The sequence below is a fragment of the Neoarius graeffei genome, chromosome 1 (assembly GCF_027579695.1).
Source record: "Neoarius graeffei isolate fNeoGra1 chromosome 1, fNeoGra1.pri, whole genome shotgun sequence".
Classification (NCBI taxonomy): Eukaryota; Metazoa; Chordata; class Actinopteri; order Siluriformes; family Ariidae; genus Neoarius; species Neoarius graeffei.
The window spans coordinates 121952358-121975593 of NC_083569.1; the positions used below are offsets into that span (position 1 = coordinate 121952358).

Genomic DNA, 23236 nt, shown 5'->3' on the forward strand with positions numbered 1-23236 from the left:
CTTCAATTAAATCTTCATTGCTGTCAGTAATTAAAAGAATATTCTTGAGGAATTTCCCAAAATGCTGCTTACTGATAGATTTACGTTGGATTTTATACAGAAAATGGCTTTCAAATTTTTTTCTCATGGAGTACTTTCTTGATTAACCAATAAATAATTGATTATTATGTAAATGAGACATGGCTGCTTTTACCTCATTTACACAAATAAACCTCGAATGAAAATATGAATTTGTGAAGGAATTAAAATATTAAAGTAAGGACTTGTTACAATATTAGCAATCAGCTGAAGTGAAACTCTTACTACTGATTTTATTCGCCTGTAGCATCTCGCCCTCTGAGGTTTTTAATAAATCTTGAAAAGCCATGTACTATGGTCTGATATGTGATCTCAGGGCGTTTTCACACGTACAGTTCCTTTGTTCTGGTCTGAACCAACTGATGAGTTTGTAAACTTGAAGTGTTTTCCATTTGGTTTGGTTTTTTTTCACACGTACACCTTGTCCACCAACAGGGAACGGGTTCTTGACCCGGTTCTGTTCAGGATTCTTTGAACCTTGGTGCCAGCGAGCGAACCGGCCCATGTTTTCACCAGTTTTGATCAGAACCGTTGTAATCAAGAAGGCGTCATGAATGGAGGGCGCGGCACAATTCACAACAGTAGTAGTAAGATGGCGGTGTACATTGATCACCTCTGATCACCTGAATTAAGAGTCTCTCACACATACACACACACACACACACATACACACACGGGCATGTACGTATCTACATATCTCAACAAAGAAATAATAAAGAGTGAAAGAAATGGATGAAAGAAGAGGCCGAGTGATCTGAATCCACGAGCGATGTTGTGATCAGATAAACAACCAAAAGTCTTGATCAGAAAATGTAGCTGTTGTTGTTTTTTGCCCCTGGGTGTAGGGGGCACTGTAGCTAAGCGGGTTGTCGCTGTATTAGCTTGATAGGTCCATTAGCGTGCTTCCATTTTCAACAACCGCCTTGACGAACTGCCGAAAAACTCGGTCCATGTAGGTGCTGTGACGTGGCCAGAAGCCCTCCAAAAATCCAATATGGCCACCATGGCATGTGATGAGGAGCGCCAGATTTGGGTTCTGCTTCACTGCTTCAACAGGGATGGCTGTGAAACACAGAAATTAAGGTACACTGATAAAGTAGAGGTGATTTTATTTCCTATAACAGTATGTCCCCAAGTGTGTTATTCCTCTGATACCTCAGCAGTGAGACGTCAGAAGTCTTAAAGGGCTGATGACACGAACATGACTCTATGCAATTTCTTAAATAAACTATACAACATGGCAAACATGTTAGATTTCTGTTATAATTACGTGAAAAGAAGCTGTTGTTACGCAAATATCCAACTTTTAATTGCACAGCGCAAGAAAACTGGGTCCGTGGCTCGCGGCCATGTTGTGACGTCAGCGGAAGAACACGCTGCGGTTCACTGGCTGTTCTACTCATAGACATCCTATGGTTCTACTCTGGTTCTACTCAATGGAAATGGCGCATGAAAACGCCGGTGAACTCTCTAGTGCTAGCTCTTCCTCTTCTGGGAGTCTAGAAGTGTGTTGATCTCTTCCGAATAGAATCTATGATAGCCTACCCTCTTTACCCTTTGCCTCTCGTTGCTAGGCGGCAGTTACATGAAAGCCGCAAGCTTTCACAAGCAAATACATGACTGATATCACGCCGACTTTATGATTACATTTATGATTATCATGTAGAATCTATAGCTCTACGTACCTTTATCTTATGTCGTTTCACAACACATGTTCTGACAGGAGGACTGTCTTTGGATCCGGCGTAGCTACTAGTAGACCCCCTCCGGAATACTGCAGTGTTGCCAGATTGGGAGGTTTCCCGCCCAGTTGGGCAGTTTCAAGTGCATTTTGGTGGGTTTTGAACATATTTTGGGCTGGAAAACTTCAGCAGTATCTGGCAACAGATACTGCTGACGTTTTCCAGCCCAAAATATGTTCAAAACCCACCAAAAAATGCACTTGAAACCGCCCAACTGGGCGGGAAACCTCCCAATCTGGCAACACTGTGTAGGCACTGCTGATGGTAGTAACACACATTTGTGCTGAACTGCACACCCAAGAGATTCTTTTAAGCTGGGAAGGGTGTCAAAACAATCCAAATCGAAGTGTTCAGAGCACAGGACAGATGTTGGTGAGGGCTCCCACTTGTCACAAGTGCGCCTGACTTGCTTCACCCACTTCGCATGCAGCTCGGGATCTCTGGGAAACTTGAATAAACTTACCCCATCCTTGTGGGTTTTGGAGCAAAAGCCGTCAACACAACGCGAAGGCATAATAACTATATATATAATAATGTCTAATAAAAATACTAATAATGATAAACTGAACACCTGTCGCATCAACAACAAACTGGTAAGTTAGGAGGAAGGTTCTTTTGCTGACGTCATATAGCTCCTCCTCCTCATTCGTCTCCTGGGTGCTGCAGCCCCGTCAAATTTGCCCAAATAGCCACGTTTATCATCATAACTTGTAAAATAGGCGCCTTCGTGAATTAATATATGGATCATCGGGAATTACTTTTTATGTTATAAAACATTGCCAAAGATGTCAAAAACGCGTCATCAGCACTTTAAAGCTACAGCTTCACCTCTGACTGTTACACAGCACTGACACTGGAGACTCCTTCCATAAATGTTCCATAAACATCTCCTTAATTTATGAAAACATCACCATATCAACAATTACAGGGTTTTTTTCATCTGTTTGTGTTTAAGTGAGCTGTTGCTATAGAAACCATAACATCTTCAAATGAGCCCATTGATATAAACCTGTGCTACTGTCAGAGCTGCTGTTCTAGAAAACTAATCAACACCTTCTGACCAATCACAATCCACAATTCAAAAAAATGCCAAGGAAAGGCTTTGCATTTCAGACTCAAACGAGAGATTTGTCATTTCCTTACCGTGATTTGGTGAGAAAACATCGTCTGCTGCGTTGAGACACAACATGGGCACCTGCACAGACTTGAGCTTGTGGATGGGGCTGGCGTCTCTGTAGTAATCGTCGTTAGTCGGGTAGCCGAACATTTTTGACGTGAAACGTTCATCGAACTCTCGGATGGTTTTCGCCTGAAACACAGGGAGAAAATACCATGCTAAAAAGCATAGGATTGTTTGGTTTGATTATTTGCTGTACCGAGAAAGAAAAGCACATTTTACCTTCATCACATGGTCTATATCATAATTCCTTTCGAGAACAGGCCTGTGTCTGTAAAAAATATTAGCACTGTCAGAAGATAAGCTTTGCTATACTGATTATAAACTCTCGAGACACTCTACAGCTACAGAACATTCAGATTATTTCTGGTCTGAAGATTTAAAGCTAGCTAACTAATTAGCATCTGGAATCTCCATGATGAAGAATCAAAGGTACTATATGTAAGAACGTTCATTTGTCAAAGCTTGAGTTCATTTTCAAGCAGGAATTCGGATGAGCGGATTGTGCTCTGTATTACACAAAGCTAGGCTAAGATGATGATAATAATAATAATAATATTTGTGGGGCGGCACAGTGGTGTAGTGGTTAGCGCTGTCGCCTCACAGCAAGAAGGTCCGGGTTCGAGCCCCGTGGCCGGCAAGGGCCTTTCTGTGCGGAGTTTGCATGTTCTCCCCATGTCCGCGTGGGTTTCCTCCGGGTGCTCCGGTTTCCCCCACAGTCCAAAGACATGCAGGTTAGGTTGACTGGTGGCTCTAAATTGACCGTAGGTGTGAATGTGAGTGTGAATGGTTGTCTGTGTCTATGTGTCAGCCCTGTGATGACCTGGCGACTTGTCCAGGGTGTACCCCGCCTTTCACCCGTAGTCAGCTGGGATAGGATCCAGCTTGCCTGCGACCCTGTAGAACAGGATAAAGCAGCTAGAGATAATGAGATGAGATGAGATGAGATGAGATGAGATGAGGTGAGATAATAATAACTAGAAAGTGCATTCTCTGATGAGAAATGCGGAGTATTGTGCAGAAGCAGCTAACAGCTAAACAGCTAGCATGCATGCTAACGTTAACATGCTAACAGCAACCATGCTAACATGCTAATGCTAACATTCTAATGCTAAATGCTAATAGATGACATGCCACTATGCTAACATGCTAACAGCCAGCATGCTAAAATCCTAATAGCTAGCATGCTAACAGCAAGCATGCTAATATGCTAGTTCTAATATGCTAACACCTAACATGTTAACAGCTAGCATGATAACGTGCTCATGGCTAACATGTTGTGTATGTGTGTCCATGCACACGCACGTGTGTGTGTGTGTGACGGTGATTTGGCCTGAGGTGCCGTATGAAGTTTGGTGGATGTGTGGTTAAGTGTTACTGAGCAGAACTCTATTCATTTGAATGGGGCCAAAAATGAATGGAAGTGTATGGAGCAAAAAAGGGACGTGTGAAACCCATGGAAAAGATGATTGCAGATCTCAGATGAGGGGCTGGATATGTGGGGGGACTTGGCCTGAGACATCATGTGAAGTTTCATGAAGCTTGGTCATTCGGTTAAAAAAAAAGTTGGTTTGGGTCTCTATCTCGAAAACTGTGGGAGAAGAAACGGTCCAAAAATCTGGCAGAATAATAATAATAATAAAACAAAAGAAGAATACTAATAATCTTGAGGTGCACCGGTGTACGGAGGCCTGAAGGCAGCTGGTGAGGTAGGAGTTGAAAAGAAAGCGATCGAGAGGTTTCTCCAGGGAAGCGGTGCACTCAAATACGTCCCAGCCAGCTGAGAACACGACCACACCCTTCAGGCACGTAGCATGACCTTTACGCCCCAGATAGTTCGCCAGCATCATCCTGCAGAGAAACGACAACAATGTGAGTACGCTGAAAATCACAGAAACCAGTTCACAGAAATGCAGCTTATGTTTCATTCAAAAGATTTGTTCATTTTGTTCATTCTTTCAGTTGGCTAACACTTCTGAAAAGATCGATATGTTGTAGTTTGTTCGCCTGCAGTTAATTCCTTAAAATCACTCAACGACTTTTGTCGTTCAGTTGCCATTTTTGATTGACATGTCAGTGAGCCAGTCATTCTTCAGTTTTTGGCTGTGAGGAGTTGGGAGGAGCACAAGTGCTTTTAGACAGTAGAAAAACAAAGTGTCAGATGAATGAATCAGTGATCAGTACATTTATTCAGGTTGCCATCTCTCGAGTTACACTGTACGATTAAATTGCAAGTAAGTTTTTCAGTTCTAGCTGAGTGGCATTTAGTTAACTGTTAGCCATCATATAGTAAGATAATTTAGGCAGTTTTGCTTGAAAAATGATGCTCACTCCATTTAACAATTTTGTTCGCTAAATCTTTACTTATACACACACATCCTCTGTCCATTGACTAATGATGATGACTGCTTCATTAGGATGCACAGAAAAGCAGATGAGCTGCGAGGCCCATACCAGAGTGACAGAGTCACCCACAGCGGTGGCACGAATGGCCCAGCCGAGCCACCATGGAATGCCTGGCCTCATGAACTCTCGTGTACTATTCTTCTCTCCTAGACAAGCACCTTGCACGGTAAGGTAAGACAAATGATGTCGTGTCCCCATCATGTTGTCTCTCTGGACCTCCAGACCTGATGCCGAGTGGTGCACAAAAGTACCACAGACCTGACGGGTATGGAAGTTGCCCCGCAGTGACAACTGACTTGCTGAGTGATGCCATTTGCTGGCCATTTGAGTGGCTCTTCCGCATGCCATCAGGTGGTGCGCCATTGACCCTGTTGGGTTCATCTGCCACATTGCACCGAAAAGCGCCCTGTTGCCAGCGCCTTATTGGTGATGTACTATTTAACCCAAGACCGACTAGTGGCCTAGTGGTAGCGTGTCCGCCTCTCGATTGGGAGCTCGTGAGTTCTATTCACGGTCGGGTCATACCAAAGACCATCAAAAAATGGTACCCACTACAATCTGGCAAGGCATGCTGCAATACAGATGTGCATGGGGAGTTAAACTCTCGTGGTTACCAGAGGACTAGCCCCCCACTGTAACCCTAGCTATGTGAGAGGCCGAGGGCTATGGAAACGGAGATCGGCGCCGCCCGATGCGCCACCATACAGGTTGGGCCTGGTTAGTACTTGAGTGGGAGACTGCCTAGGAATACCAGGTACTGTAAGGCGTGGGAAGGACTTTAACTTTTTTTTTTTTTAACTATTTAACCCATAGCTGGAACCCAGGCAGGTGCTACCACTCCAGGTCAGAGCGGACCTGGGAGCAATGGTGATTAAGGGATAACTCCACTTTCCCCAATATTCAAGTCCTCCTGGACCTGAGACTCCCCACCGGTTGCAGTTTAAAATCAGACCCAGGATTAATATGGCAAATTGAACAGTCATAGTAGTATAAAATAATATCAAATATTAAAAATTATTTTTAAAAAATTATCACAAAGAAAAGTAATTTATGCATCAAATAAGAATGCCTTAAATTTGCCTTTAAAAGTGTCAATGGATAGAGTGTTTCTTATAGATAGATGTAAATTGTTCCACAACATAGGTGTATATATAGAAAATGCATGAGAACCATTGGGTCTTAGTACTAAACCCAAGTCTTGATTGACATCAGTTATCGTTAGCATTAGATCGTAGAACTCTGGCTTAAGTAGAGTGAGTGAATCAGCCAGGTACCCAGGTGCCATACCATTTAGGACCTTGTAAGTGGTCAGCAAAATCTTGTAGGTGATGCACTTGCGTACAGTGAAGAGCCTGTAGAATTGGTGTGATATGGTCAGACTTCTTAGATTTGGTGATGAGACGAGCGGAAGAGTTCTGAATACGCTGAAGTTTTGAAATATCCTTGTCTGGTAGACCATATAGGAGGCTGCTGCAGTAATCCAGTTCTGTGGCTATAAAGGCATGGATCAGTTTTTCTGTGCTCGGCAGGTCGAGATAGTTGCAGATACTCCTGATGTCCTTGAGCGCAAAGGATGCTTGATCCCCATCTTTATTCAACATCTAGTTTTATTTTTAAAGCCAAAAATAAACTTTGTTCGCCGATCACGGCAAGTGTCCTGTGCATTTTAATTCAAAATAAAACATTATAACAACAATTTATCCATTTTAAAAGTTGCAATATTGCTAAACCAGGCTTATCTGGGTGTGGCCATTTGCACTGAAATCGGAGATCTGCTTGTAATGTTTCTTCCACACTAGTACACCATTTCCCCTAGTAACACAGAGCCAATGACTCCGAAATTTTCTGTAATTTTTTTTCTGTAGTTTTCTGCGCAAACATGGAAAATGTTCCTGAAAAAAAAATTCAGCTGGATATATATGTTTGTACCAGAATATGAACCCATGGAGTAGGAAAAAAAAACAGTGAAGGTGATTCCAGAGACACCAGAAGTGATGAATTGCAGCCATTTCTCCACTTGTTCCTTCACAGTAATCTCCTTTATAGGATTGGGGATGGCAAAAAAAATTCCTTCTCCAATGTTGAGGCTTATTTTTGCACCCAAACGTTTGACACTCGGCATCTTCAGGGTTGTTTACAACAATTTAGAAGCGATGTATCCACTAGATCTCAGCCTCGGTAAGTCATGTAATGCGTAAGTGACATCACAATCTCGGATTCTCTCGTGTTATTTGTACTCAGAGCGTGATATCTGAATCTCGGAGACAGTCAGATGGCAGCGCACAGGGAGGTTTTATTTACAACCCCGATTCCAAAAAAGTTGGGACAAAGTACAAATTGTAAATAAAAACGGAATGCAATAATTTACAAATCTCAAAAACTGATATTGTATTCACAATAGAACATAGACAACATATCAAATGTTGAAAGTGAGACATTTTGAAATTTCATGCCAAATATTGGCTCATTTGAAATTTCATGACAGCAACACATCTCAAAAAAGTTGGGACAGGGGCAATAAGAGGCTGGAAAAGTTAAAGGTACAAAAAAAGAACAGCTGGAGGACCAAATTGCAACTCATTAGGTCAATTGGCAATAGGTCATTAACATGACTGGGCATAAAAAGAGCATCTTGGAGTGGCAGCGGCTCTCAGAAGTAAAGATGGGAAGAGGATCACCAATCCCCCTAATTCTGCGCCGACAAATAGTGGAGCAATATCAGAAAGGAGTTCGACAGTGTAAAACTGCAAAGAGTTTGAACATATCATCATCTACAGTGCATAATATCATCAAAAGATTCAGAGAATCTGGAAGAATCTCTGTGCGTAAGGGTCAAGGCCGGAAAACCATACTGGGTGCCCATGATCTTCGGGCCCTTAGACGGCACTGCATCACATACAGGCATGCTTCTGTATTGGAAATCACAAAATGGGCTCAGGAATATTTCCAGAGAACATTATCTGTGAACACAATTCACCGTGCCATCCGCCGTTGCCAGCTAAAACTCTATAGTTCAAAGAAGAAGCCGTATCTAAACATGATCCAGAAGCGCAGACGTCTTCTCTGGGCCAAGACTCATTTAAAATGGACTGTGGCAAAGTGGAAAACTGTTCTGTGGTCAGACGAATCAAAATTTGAAGTTCTTTATGGAAATCAGGGACGCCGTGTCATTCGGACTAAAGAGGAGAAGGACGACCCGAGTTGTTATCAGCGCTCAGTTCAGAAGCCTGCATCTCTGATGGTATGGGGTTGCATTAGTGCGTGTGGCATGGGCAGCTTACACATCTGGAAAGACACCATCAATGCTGAAAGGTATATCCAGGGTCTAGAGCAACATATGCTCCCATCCAGACGACGTCTCTTTCAGGGAAGACCTTGCATTTTCCAGCATGACAATGCCAAACCACATACTGCATCAATTACAGCATCATGGCTGCGTAGAAGAAGGGTCCGGGTACTGAACTGGCCAGCCTGCAGTCCAGATCTTTCACCCATAGAAAACATTTGGCGCATCATAAAACGGAAGATACGACAAAAAAGCCCTAAGACAGTTGAGCAACTAGAATCCTACATTAGACAAGAATGGGTTAACATTCCTATCCCTAAACTTGAGCAACTTGTCTCCTCAGTCCCCAGACGTTTACAGACTGTTGTAAAGAGAAAAGGGGATGTCTCTCAGTGGGAAACATGGCCTTGTCCCAACTTTTTTGAGATGTGTTGTCATGAAATTTAAAATCACCTAATTTTTCTCTTTAAATGATACATTTTCTCAGTTTAAACATTTGATATGTCATCTATGTTCTATTCTGAATAAAATATGGAATTTTGAAACTTCCACATCATTGCATTCCGTTTTTATTTACAATTTGTACTTTGTCCCAACTTTTTTGGAATCGGGGTTGTAAAAAGAAAGTCTGTACGCAGTATACAGGTACAAATATGAACAAATGAATAATGGAACATGTATGGATATTATCTGTCAGTATAAAGGAGTTTATTTTGGGAGGGGGGGTTGTTTGGCTTTAAGGCAAGACATGTCACTGCAGGTCACGTCAATCATTTTCTAGATGAATTGTATCTTGTCTTCTCAACATGTTGTCTCTTAAAATGTAGTAATAAAATATCAGAAGTCCACAGAAAAAGTATTCAGAGTGATGAAGAATGAAGAAGTGCATCTTTTTTTGTGCTCTATTTTTACTTTACATTACTATTCTCTGTTCTTCACTGTACAGCACTTTGGGGCGGCTCCTGTCGTTTATTAAATGTGCTTTAGAAATTGCTTACTTACTTAAGGCGGCCTCAGCCAAGCTGCACGCCTTGAAGACCAATCTCTGTGGCTGCTGCTTTATGTCCCGGGGCGCCCTCATGCCTGTGTTACCTTCTGGCTCTCCCCTTTTAGTTATGCTGTCATAGTTAGTTTTGCCAGAGTCCCTGCTTGCACTCAGCACAAAATGTATCCTGTTCCTACTTATCAGGTGACATTGGGCATACCTAACAACATCTCCCCCCCCCCCGAGTTACATCTCAATCCTGAGATCGAGATGCTGAACCTCTTCTGCTCCTCGGACCTGCCTGATCCATCCTGATGCCCTACGTCTGGTCAGAGTCTCATTGCATTGCTCCTGTGGAGGACGGCCCCATGAGGACAGTTGAAAGTCACACCTGGAGGACGCTCTGGACTCTTACAGTAATGCTTTTATGGCTGAGGACTACAGTTGACTTGCTAACTTTAGGACTGCAGTTGTCATGAACAGTTTTGCACTCAAGTTTCCATCAATGAAGAGTTTATAACATCAACGAAACTGACTTCATGTTAAAACTGTTAAAAATGTTATAATCACATTGTCTGTTATCACCCAAATGAGGATGGGTTCCCTTTTGAGTCTGGTTCCTCTCGAGGTTTCTTCCTCATGTCGTCTGAGGGAGTTGCCACCGTCACCACAGGCTTCATCATTGGGGATAGATTAGGGATAAAATTAGCTCATGTTTAAAGTCATTAAAATTCTGTAAAGCTGCTTTGCGAAAATGTGTATTGTTAAAAGCGCCGTACAAATAAACTTGACTTGAACTTGACTTGACTAAGGTGCTACTGATCCTGGAGAACTGGAATAGTTCAACTGCCTTCAGAAAAAGCAGGCTACAACATAAAAAAAAAAAAGAATAAATGTCCGCATATCAGCTACGTCTTGCCTTAGCCTCTTGCAGCACTCCATATTCCCTCCAGAAGTGCACTAAATAGATAATATAATGGGTTCCACACCCTGTGTGCTCTTATGGATGTCTAATTTGGGATTTAGCGCCCTGACTCCCTATAGAGGTGCACTACATCGCTGCATAGGTTATGAAATACACTCTTTATAGTGCACTTGGCGTCTAATTTGGGACTGAGCTCACTTATCCTAAACAGAAGGGCACGCCAGTGAAATAACAGCGACAGCACGAGTTGTAGTGTCAAAATTACGTCATTTGTATTGTATATTAATTGTTTTAAAGACTACGGCGTAATGTAGAACTGAGGAGTGTGTGTGTGTGTGTGTGTGTGTGTGTGTGTGTGTGATGTATCTTTACCCTCCCATAGAGACTCCAGCAGCCATGATGGGAGATGTTGGGTAAGTGTTATTGACGTGTTCAATCACTGTCTCCAGATCCTCCGTGTTCGCCGCACAGTACGTCCGGGGAGTCTGTAGAGTGCGCGTGCGCACACACACACACAAACACACACACATGGGACTGGCCTCAGTTCCAAAGCAAAACACTCCCAGTGGGATTACTTAGCATGTTATATTCACTCACACGCCTAACTACAGTTGTGTGTTCAGCTCCAAAGGACTGGAAGAATCCTGATCTTACACTCACTAATACACACCAACACACACTCCCATTTGGGCCTCATGAAGCATGTGTTAGTGAGACACGTCCTGCTTCTGGTGAGGGATAGTCCACTTTCTTTTAATTTTAGCTGGGCAGCTAATTAAACACACATGTTAACCATATTAAACACGTAGCTAGGTTTTGTTTTGCTGTGATACACACCAGCACTGTTGAGATCTGGATTGTCATTGGTCACAGGGATCTGTACAGCAGGACTTTAATACTCCATTAATAATAAAGATTTTAAAAATGTGTGCAATTAATAGTATATTCCACGAAATCGAGTCGTACATGAGTTGATAGGCGATGAGGTGCGCAGCACCGAGTTGTCTAATCCATGTACGACGAGATTGAGTGGAATAACTGTTTTATTCTATCCACATTCACTGGATTTTGAGAAACAGAGCACTTTTATTTTTACTTTTTTGCAAATTTGATCAATAAAACCTTTATACAGAATGTCTGACGAAATCATTTCCGCTTAGAAGGTAAACAAACCGGCGAAATGACAGGAGCAATTTTTGTGGAAAATGTGATAATAATAATTCTTGAAAAATCGAAAAAAGATATGTTCTTACCATCAAATACTTTTATTCCATATATATATATATATATTTGTATTTTTGGAGGTTGAGTTTTGTTTTCGAGTAGAGTTTTTATTTCGTCCTCGGTTGGTTTAGCAACACGTGCCGCCATTTTGTTTTTCTCTACTCATGGTATACAGTGGGGCAAAAAAGTATTTAGTCAGCCACCAATTGTGCAAGTTCTCCCACTTAAAAAGATGACAGAGGCCTGTAATTTTCATCATAGGTACACTTCAACTATGAGAGACAGAATGGGGGGAAAGAATCCAGGAAATCACATTGTAGGATTTTTAAAGAATTTATTTGCAAATTATGGTGGAAAATAAGTATTTGGTCAATAACAAAAGTTCATCTCAATACTTTGTTATATACCCTTTGTTGGCAACGTTTTCTGTAAGTCTTCACAAGGTTTTCACACACTGTTGCTGGTATTTTGGCCCATTCCTCCATGCAGATCTCCTCTAGAGCAGTGATGTTTTGGGGCTGTCGCTGGGCAACACGGACTTTCAACTCCCTCCAAAGATTTTCTATGGGGTTGAGATCTGGAGACTGGCTAGGCCACTCCAGGACCTTGAAATGCTTCGTACGAAGCCACTCCTTCGTTGCCCGGGCGGTATGTTTGGGATCATTGTCATGCTGAAAGACCCAGCCACGTTTCATCTTCAATGCCCTTGCTGATGGAAGGAGGTTTTCACTCAAAATCTCACGATACATGGCCCCATTCATTCTTTCCTTTACACGGATCAGTCGTCCTGGTCCCTTTGCAGAAAAACAGCCCCAAAGCATGATGTTTCCACCCCCATGCTTCACAGTAGGTATGGTGTTCTTTGGATGCAACTCAGCATTCTTTCTCCTCCAAACATGACAAGTTGAGTTTTTACCAAAAAGTTCTATTTAAGTTTCATCTGACCATATGACATTCTCCCAATCCTCTTCTGGATCATCCAAATGCTCTCTAGCAAACTTCAGATGGGCCTGGACATGTACTGGCTTAAGCAGGGGGACACGTCTGGCACTGCAGGATTTGAGTCCCTGGCGGTGTAGTGTGTTACTGATGGTAGCCTTTGTTACTTTGGTCCCAGCTCTCTGCAGGTCATTCACTAGGTCCCCCCATGTGGTTCTGGGATTTTTGCTCACCGTTCTTGTGATCATTTTGACCCCACGGGGTGAGATCTTGCGTGGAGCCCCAGATCGAGGGAGATTATCAGTGGTCTTGTATGTCTTCCATTTTCTAATAATTGCTCCCACAGTTGATTTCTTCACACCAAGCTGCTTACCTATTGCAGATTCAGTCTTCCCAGCCTGGTGCAGGTCTACAATTTTGTTTCTGGTGTCCTTTGACAGCTCTTTGGTCTTGGCCATAGTGGAGTTTGGAGTGTGACTGTTTGAGGTTGTGGACAGGTGTCTTTTATACTGATAACGAGTTCAAACAGGTGCCATTAATACAGGTAACGAGTGGAGGACAGAGGAGCCTCTTAAAGAAGAAATTACAGGTCTGTGAGAGCCAGAAATCTTGCTTGTTTGTAGGTGACCAAATACTTATTTTACCGAGGAATTTACCAATTAATTCATTAAAAATCCTACAATGTGATTTCCTGGATTCTTTCCCCCCATTCTGTCTCTCATAGTTGAAGTGTACCTATGATGAAAATTACAGGCCTCTCTCATCTTTTTAAGTGGGAGAACTTGCACAATTGGTGGCTGACTAAATACTTTTTTGCCCCACTGTATGAGCTGTTAGCCTAGTAGTAGAGTAGCCAATCAGAGCATGCGATTGTTCATATCCAGTAAATGTGGAGAGAATAAATGTTGATATGATGTGAAGAGATGCCTGTTTGTGTCACATTTGTGGAAGGCGTCTCCAGAGTCAGTGCTTTGTAACAGTTAAAGGTAAAGCTTGAAGGTTTAACTTTAAACTCTGCGCCATCTTCAGGATGGCTGCTTTTTTTTTGTATTAAGAGAGAGAAAAAAGAGGCTGATGACGGAACCACTGTTTATAGCTGCAATAACGTAAGTGAGAACATGTTTGATGAAAAATGTATGTTATTTTCATAAACAAATAAATCGTAATCGTTAGTAAGCTGCTGTAGTGCAAGAGCAATAAAACTGTCAGGGACGTGCTGTGATGGGGAAACAATCAGCTTTACGTAGCTAGCCGAGTTCTTATATTGTGTAATTAGCATCGGTATTTTGTTCAAATCAGTGAGGTGAAGCATTAAAGGAACACTAAATGTGTCTCTTGTGCTCTGTGTTTGGCAGCAAAACATGAAAATTCTAACCACAGACCCAGAGGAAGAGGAAGTTGTATTCTTACCAGCAGTTTCTCACCAGAGACGCCTCGGTTGTTGAACACAACACATCTGAAAAACATTGAGTCAGCATTCAAACATCTCCACAAAACCACACACACACACACACACACACACACACACACACACACACCTACGCTTTCCGGAAGTCTCCACCCTTTCTTCAAATGTTAAGACACAAATCTGCACATCTCATCAAGGTGAATGTGTGTGTGTATGTGTGTGTGTGTGTTTTCAAATTGAAAATGAGAAAACAGATATACACATATATATACAGTATATATACTCACTGGCCACTTTATTAGGAACACCCATCCATCCACCTGCTGTTTGATGCAGTTCTCTAATCAGCCGATCCCTTGAGAGCAGCATAATGCATCAAATCATGCAGATACAAATCAAGAGCTTCAATTAATCTTCACTTCAAACATCAGAACGGGAAAAACTGTGATCTCAAAGTGTGACTTTCTTTCACTGTGGTATGGGTGTTGGTTTGAGCCAGATGGACTGGTTTGAGTATTTCAGAAGCTGCTGATCTCCTGGGGTTTTCACACACAACAGTCTCTCGAGTTTACACAGAATGGTGCGGAAAACAAAAAAAAACATTGGGTGAGCGGCAGTTCTGTGGGTGGAAACAAACTCCTTGTTGATAAGAGAGAATCAGAGGGAAATGTCCAGATTGGTTTGAGCTTTTTGGCCAGGAAGGATAGAGTAACTCATATAATCACTCTTTACAACCGTGGTGAGCAGAAAAGCATCTCAGCATGCAACAGCAGAAGAACACATTGGGTTCCACTCCTGCAGCCAAGAACAGGGATCTGAGAATCAAGAACAAGTTCCTATTAAAGTGGCCGCTGAGTATATGTGTGTGCGTGTGCGTGTGTGTGTGTGATGAAAAACAAAGGAGAAATATGACAGTTTTTGTTATTATTTTAAAGGCATAAACTGTTAAATCTTTTTTTTTTTATTTTGAAACAAACAGTGAATAACAGAGCATGCAATTATTTGTTATTTATCATGAAGCTGGAGCAGATTATACAACCCCAATTCCACAAAAGCTAGGACACTGTGCAAAACATAAATTCTACTGAATACAATACAAAGACAAGATATTTAATGTTCAAACTGATAAACTTTGTTTTTGTTTTTTTTTGTAAATATACAAATTACACAGGGGCGGCACGGTGGTGTAGTGGTTAGCGCTGTCGCCTCACAGCAAGAAGGTCCGGGTTCGAGCCCCGTGGCCGGCGAGGGCCTTTCTGTGCAGAGTTTGCATGTTCTCCCTGTGTCTGCGTGGGTTTCCTCCGGGTGCTCCGGTTTCCCCCACAGTCCAAAGACATGCAGGTTAGGTTAACTGGTGACTCTAAAGTGAGTGTGAATGGTTGTCTGTTGCCTCTTTTCCACCAAATCAGTTCCAGGGCTGGTTCGGGGCCAGTGCTGGTGCTGGTTCACAACTCGTTCAACTTGCGAGCCAGCTGAGAACCAGTTTGCTTTTCCATCGCTCGCGGTGCTAAGGGAAGCCGCGTCATTACGTCGCTGTATACGTCAGTTACGTCGCTACGTTTGCATAAACCTTGGCGCGAATATCGAAGCAAAAACAACACGGAAGAAGCAGCAGCAATAATAATAATAATGGATGACTTCACGTTTGTACAGCTGCTGCTTCTTGTCACTTAAAAATGGCGATCTTTCACGGTCTTGTTATTGTTGTTGGTCTTAACAACTCCGCCCCCCCGCTGACATAAGCGGTTCTTTCCTCTGGCCCAGCAGAGAGTTGGTGCTAGCCTGGAACCGGTTTTTCTGGCCCCAGAGCCAGTTCTTTGTCAGTGGAAACAGAAAACCCGGTTCCAAACTAAGCACTGGCCCCGAACCAGCCCTGGAACTGCTTTGGTGGAAAAGGGGCATCTGTCTATGTGTCGGCCCTGTGATGACCTGGCGACTTGTCCAGGGTGTACCCCGCCTTTCGCCCGTAGTCAGCTGGGATAGGCTCCAGCTCGCCTGTGACCCTGTAGAACAGGATAAAGCGGCTAGAGATAATGAGATGAGATGACAAATTATACAGAAATAATAGCCCATCTCTAACTTGTCTTTTATTTCTAAGATTCTTGAGCGTATAGTGGCCCTGCAGCTCCAAGACCACCTTACATCATGTGGCTTGTGGGAAGAGTTTCAGTCTGGTTTTAGAGTGAAGCATAGTACTGAAACAGCCTTGGTCAAAGTGGTTAATGATCTACTTATTGCTGCAGACTCTGGCCATTTTAGCATTCTTTTATTACTGGACCTGACAGCTGCGTTGGACACGGTTTGTCATAATATACTGCTCACTCGATTTGAGACACTTTTGGGTATTACGGGCACTGCACTTTCTTGGTTTAGGTCATATCTCACGGGTAGGGAACAGTTTGTTACTATCGGTGATTTCCGGTCCCATAGTTTGCCCCTTGCTCATGGTGTACCACAAGGTTCTGTCCTAGGCCCCCTGCTCTTCACTATTTATACTCTCCCCCTTGGCCATATCCTCTGCCAGCATAATCTTCATTTCCACAGTTATGCTGATGATACACAAATTTACATCCACACCAAGCCCTCACATCCACTCCCACTTTCTGACCTGGCTGCCTGCCTTCATGACATTAGCAATTGAATGACTTGTAACTTTCTTAAACTCAACCATGATAAGACAGAAGCCATACTCATTGCCACTCCCACCCTCCTTAAAAAGATAAACCACTCTCAGTTCTCCATCCCAGGCTACTTTACCACCACCTCATCTGAAGTGAAGAACCTTGGTGTCATTATTGACTCATCACTGTTTTTTGAATCCCACATAAAACAGGTCACAAAAACAGCATTCTTTCATCTGAAAACCATCTCTAAACTCCGATCTTCTCTCACCCTTGCCACTGCAGAAACTCTCATCCATGCTTTCATAACCTCAAGACTGGACTATTGCAATGCCCTTCTTACTGGTCTTCCAGCCAAATCAATAAACAGATTACAACATATCCAGAACTCTGCAGCAAGACTTCTTACCCACACCAGACCATGGCAACACATCACGCCTGTCCTTCACCAACTCCACTGGCTTCCTGTTCAGTCACGCATTCAATTCAAAATCCTCCTACTCGTCTTTAAGGCACAGCATAATCTAGCACCCCCTTATCTCACTCATCTCCTCTCCCCATACCAGCCCACACGCACCCTACGCTCCACGGACACACACCTCCTTGTCACCCCCTCTACTCGTCTTCATTCCATGGGTGACAGGGCTTTCAGTGTAGCTGGGCCTAAACTCTGGAATTCTCTCCCCCTCTCATTGCGGCAGTGTACCTCTCTCTCTTCTTTTAAGGCACAATTAAAAACCCACCTTTTTACTCTTGCTTTTTCCTTTTAATAGATACTTTTTTTTTAAATCGGTTTTATTATTTTAGTGTCAGAATGGTCCAGCTATTTTATTGTTTTATGTTTTTTATTGATAGTTTACTTGTTATATATTTCTGTCTTGCTTCGTTTTATTCATCTTATTTTTCATTATTTCTAATTGTTTATAATTGCTTGATTTTATTTTTACACTTTTATTGTTAAGTGTCCTTGAGTACCCTGAAAGGCGCTTTAAATAAAATTTATTATTATTATTATTATTATTATTAGAAATATACAGAATGTGATGCCTGCAGCATCACAACCAAAAAGTTGTGACAGGGTGTGTTTCCCGCCGTGTTACATCACCTTTTCTTTTATAGGGTTATGCCGTCGGAACAAAAATTCTTCGTATATTCCAGGATATTCGAAGTGCATTCTAAAAATTCTGACTGCATTCTGAGTGCATTCCAAACATGGGGGCCCATTCTTGTGGCCGGCCCAAATGGTTTGCTCATGCTCAAAACATTCGAGGTGCATTCGAACGGCTTTGAAGTGTATTCTAACTGCATTCTGACTGCATTCTAAATATTCTTATAGCATTCCAACAGCATTTGAAACATTCTGATCACATTCGAGGGAAAAATCAAAATGGCAAGCCACTTCAAATCCTGCCAGAATGTCCCGAATGTGTCTCGAATGAGCCGGAATGCCGTCGGAATGAAAATTCTTCGTATGTTCCGGGATATTCGAAGTACATTCTTAGTATTCGAACTGCATTCTCTTTGAATTCTTAGATGTTCGAAACATATTCGGCGGCTATTCCGGGAGTGTTCTGACTGCATTTGAGGTGAGTTCGTACAGCATTCGAGGCACCTTCCGACCAGACTTCGGGTGGTATTCAGGCAGCAATCAAACCGCACTCGTACAGCATTCGAAGTGCATTCTTAATATTCTTACTGCATTCTAACAGCATTCTAGGTATTCCTACTGTGTTCCAACTACATTTGAACTGCATTTGAAAGCTAATACACTAATAATGTGCAAGAATCATTCGAGGTGGATTCGAAGCACATTCTAAGTATTCGAACGGCATTCTTGCAAAGCTGTAAGAATGTTGGTCAGTTTGAAATTCCTGCCCGAATATGGCACAAATTTTGAAAAAATTTTCATCCCGGCTGGTTCTGCTTGATTCCTGCTAATTCCGAATACGTGTGACGGGGCCTTAACAACACTCAGTAAGTGTTTGGGAACTGAGGACACTAACTGTTAAAGAGTTGAAAGTAAAATTCTTTCCCATTCTTGTTTGATACACGACTTCAGTTGCTCAACAATCCAGGCTCTACGTGGTCATTTTTTGCATTTCATAACGCGCCACACATTTTCAATAGGAGGCAGGCAGGCCAGTTTAGTGCCTGCACTCTTTTACGACTGTATCATTTTACTAACATTGCATTCCGTTTTTATTTATATTTTACACAGCATCCCAACTTTTTTGGGATCAGGGTTGTATAAAGTGCACAGAGGTCAACATTCGCGTCATTTATAGGGTGACCAGATTTCCCTAGTCTGAAACCGAGACACTTTTGTGCGCGACCATGCTCGTGCACGCACACCTTTTTTTTTTACGTAAACGTGACACTCAGAGAGGTGCTCTTATCATTTTGTTGAAGCTCACATTTATCAACATCTCACATGAAATAAAACAAACAGGCATTTTGTTATCTAGTAGCATAGTGGTATACAGATCAGTTAAATTATGGTCAGACAACAGATGTTGTAATGGCTGAGAATAGGCCAGGCTATGTCCATAGGCCAAATTTAAACGGATTTATTTCACCTGTTTGTGAGAACACCAAGAAGAATGCATATGCACATGTAGGCTATATCTCTAAAATTGTATGCACTATAGCATGAACTTAAAAAGTAGATATGTGACCTCAACATAGCCTCGGTCAGAATCAACTTTACTAACCATTCCCCACAACTGAATGAATAAAGCAAGAAGATGTGGACAAAAGTGAACACTTTAATGGAAGGTGCAACAAGCTGTTCAACACAGCAATATGGCCAAACTGTCAGAATGGTGTGTTAAACAGAAACAAAAAAGAGACAAGTGATTTGAGAATATACACTACGGAAGCCGAGAGAGGCCCTTCATATAATCCTTTTTTTTATTCACCTTGTTATCCCGAGATAACGACATAATTAATTCAGGATCTCGAGAAAACAACACAACTAATTCGAGATCTCGAGAAAACAAAACCGTTATTCCGAGATCTCGAGAAAACAAAACTGTTATTTCGAGATATCGAGTAAACAGCTGAGAAATGGTTCATTCAGGTGCGCCAAGAGACTTGTGATATGCTGACTTTGGGGCTATTTCTCATTCTGTATAGACGCAACTTTGGTCATTAGAATGTCTGGAATAATCGATCACCTAATAAGGCAATATTTTGATCAGGGGTTGACACAGGGAGAGATTGCATTAAGTCTTTTAATAAGGGATCATTTCAAAATTAGTCCGCGGCACCTCCGCCGAAGACTGGCCCGGCTTCGTCTCTACCGACGGAGATACAGTGATCCAGCTGAGATCATGAAATAATTGTTTTGTTTTCTCAAGATCACGGAATAATTGTTTTGTTTTCTCGAGATCTCTAATTAGTTGTGTTGTTTTCTCGAGATCCTGAATTAATTATGTCGTTATCTCGGGATAACAAGGTGAATAAAAAAAGATTATATGAAGGGCCTCTCGCGGCTTCCGTAAATATCCACTCAAACAAAACAGCAGTAAAGGAGGAGAGGGGCGACAGCCCGAGGAAAGCCCCCACAGGAGCGCACAGCATTTGCAGCATAGGCTACCCAACTCAGTACAAGAACAAAGCACTTACAGTGTGTGCAGTCGGCTTCATGCGCATTGTTCTGCACCTCTCGGAGGAAGGGGTAGGTGCCCTGTAAACCTTTGGAAAAGGTACATTTTCTTTTCGGCATAATTGCTGCGGCATTACTGCTGCTAGCTGCTAGACAAAGAACATTCGCGCCAGTTAATGTTTATTTTATTGTTGCATGGCAACACGTTCTGTTGTCTGGAATAATGTGGCTAAATAAACACCCATGCCACAGGGCCAGGGGGCAGTAACCAGGAAAGTTTCCGATTCCTGTCAATTCATCAAAATATATAGTAAATGCAGACATTTCTCCGCTAATGATTCCCACGCTGCTCAGTCGCAAACGTCGCGAGTGGCGAAAACCGGGACATATCCGTGTCCCGACAGACTTTTGTCGGGACTCGGGACACACAACCCCAAATCGGGACTGTCCCGGTAAAACCGGGACGTCTGGTCACCCTAGTCATTTAGCATGTGTGTTTCTTTGCTGCAGTATGAAGTCGAGTGTTAATCCATTAAGCACTGCTGACAGACTCCAGCTACAAGATGCTGAGTGGACATGAACCACCACCCCATAAGTCAAAAATCCCTCTGTCTGTGTGTTAATCATGGTGTGTGAAGGGCAGTACTGCTCTGAGAAAAGAGCTGATCTAGTACACTGCTCTGTCTCTCTCTCTCTTTATCTTTATCATTAATAAAGCAGTAAAATAATTAATATTAATACTGTTCATCAGTTCTTCATGAATCAATACAGAAAAGCACTCATGTCTGAACACAATATACATGCAAATAATAGAAACTGAACTTTGTTAAACAAAAGCGTACATTTTGTCCACAGCAACATGCGAGACACCAAAAAACTAGGTTGCTCCTCCATATGCAACCCAGAACCCTTTCTTGGAATCTGAGACCCCTATATTTGGAAGAGAACCCTATTAATATCAGTAGTTTGGAGTTTGTACCACACCCTTACCCAGTTAATACACACTCTTAGAAAATAAAGGGTTCTTGAAGCGTTCTAAAGGGGAATAAATAATAAAGTGCTTTCACAGTCATAACGTAGGGCAATATAAACACACAGTAAATACAAGAGAGGTGGTTTATATTGCAGTGTATTCTTAGATGAAAAAAAAACAGGCCAAGTTCAGACATGAATTAAAAAGTGGCTTTACGTACATTGAAGAAAATGTGACGAAGTGCCCTAATGGCTACCTTTCAAATGGAAAAAAAAAATTGTTATGCAATGATTTTCCCTTACGTGTGAGAAAATGTGATGACGTGCCCACTAGGGTACCCTTCCAAATGATGCAGTGCCCTATAGGCTCTCATAGAAATGAGGAAATGAGATGAAGTGCCCTATAGGTGAGGAAATGTCTCCTAGGTGCCTCTAGAGTAGAAAAACATGCCCTCCTGGTACCACTAGTTTTTTAGCCCACAGTGGGTAGGAGGTGCCCGTTTCATTTTCCTGCCCCTTAGACTGGCTGTGTCTACCCCTGGGGTCGGTGTTCGGCTGTAACCCACCTGTATCCGAGCTCTCGGCTCTGCTGCACCATGTGCAGGATGTAGGACTCGCGGCTGGTTCCAGTCAAGCCGGGTAGGAGCAGGACAGTGGGGCGAGTGGACGAGTCAGGGTGAGAGAGGCTGTCTTCATTATCAAACCAGTCCAGAGATATCTGACCTCCATCTGGTGCTCTGATAAGCTCACTGCCACCCACACACACACACACACACACACACACACACATTTTTATGTAACACAGTGCAAATCTGCCACACAGAATATTCATCACGGAAGATACCGTGTTACATAAAACAGCCTTCTCGTTTGCGCTGAGCATCGAACCCTGATCTGTATGGAACCTTGAAAACACACAAAATAGCTCAGCTGAATATTTCTTAATTATCAAACCCAAATGAGTCAATCGGGACCCTGCCTGAATCTTTGAACTCTGCATTCATAACTCATTCCCAGATAATTACAATAAGCACAAATAAGAGTAAACATAAGTGTTCAACTGTGTCTGGAAATTTGCTTTAAAGCTGAGTTAATCATGGTAGAAATATTTAGCTTGAAACAAATGCAAAATAGGGGCGGCACGGTGGTGTAGTGGTTAGCGCTGTCGCCTCACAGCAAGAAGGTCCGGGTTCGAGCCCCGTGGCCGGCGAGGGCCTTTCTGTGCGGAGTTTGCATGTTCTCCCCGTGTCCGCGTGGGTTTCCTCCGGGTGCTCCGGTTTCCCCCACAGTCCAAAGACATGCAGGTTAGGTTAATCATGGTAGAAATATTTAAAATAGAAAAGATGTGAATGGTTGTCTGTGTCTATGTGTCAGCCCTGTGATGACCTGGCGACTTGTCCAGGGTGTACCCCGCCTTTCGCCCGTAGTCAGCTGGGATAGGATCCAGCTTGCCTGCGACCCTGTAGAACAGGATAAAGCGGCTAGAGATAATGAGATGAGATGAGAAATGCAAAATAAATTTTCATATTCTGGAATTAGACATTGCCTTCGGCTCTATGAAAGGATCATGAGCGTCATGACAAGACGAACAGCTTGCCACTGCTGTCACTGGCACCGTAAACATATTTTCCACTGACTCACTCAGAAGAGGTGTGATCTCAGCTCATTCCTGGTTTAGGAATGATTTTCTTTGATTGAAATGCCTGAGAGAAGGGCAGGAGGATATTGCACACATGATTACTTCCTTAACCCTGTTTAACGGCTTAGAGTTTGTCTCCATCTCTGAAGGTTTGGAAGGCTGTGTTCCAAATCGAGTGTTGTCTTGCTCAACATCCAGACAGTGGCTTTTTTTTTTTGTACTATTAA

At 42.6% G+C, this 23236-nt stretch overlaps 1 protein-coding gene across 1 annotated transcript in view; it reads right to left on the bottom strand.

Moving 5' to 3' along the window:
- Positions 1-322: 322 nt before the first annotated feature.
- Positions 323-23236, bottom strand: part of abhd3 (abhydrolase domain containing 3, phospholipase) — a 54659-nt gene continuing 31745 nt past the window's right edge. The window contains exons 3-9 of the mRNA XM_060916094.1: positions 21937-22119; positions 14173-14218; positions 10972-11084; positions 4675-4848; positions 3220-3268; positions 2964-3129; positions 323-1140 (exon numbers count right to left, since the gene is read on the bottom strand). Coding sequence (XP_060772077.1) covers positions 956-1140; positions 2964-3129; positions 3220-3268; positions 4675-4848; positions 10972-11084; positions 14173-14218; positions 21937-22119 — 916 coding nt within the window. The 3' untranslated portion in view covers positions 323-955. The remainder of the gene's footprint in view (positions 1141-2963; positions 3130-3219; positions 3269-4674; positions 4849-10971; positions 11085-14172; positions 14219-21936; positions 22120-23236) is intronic.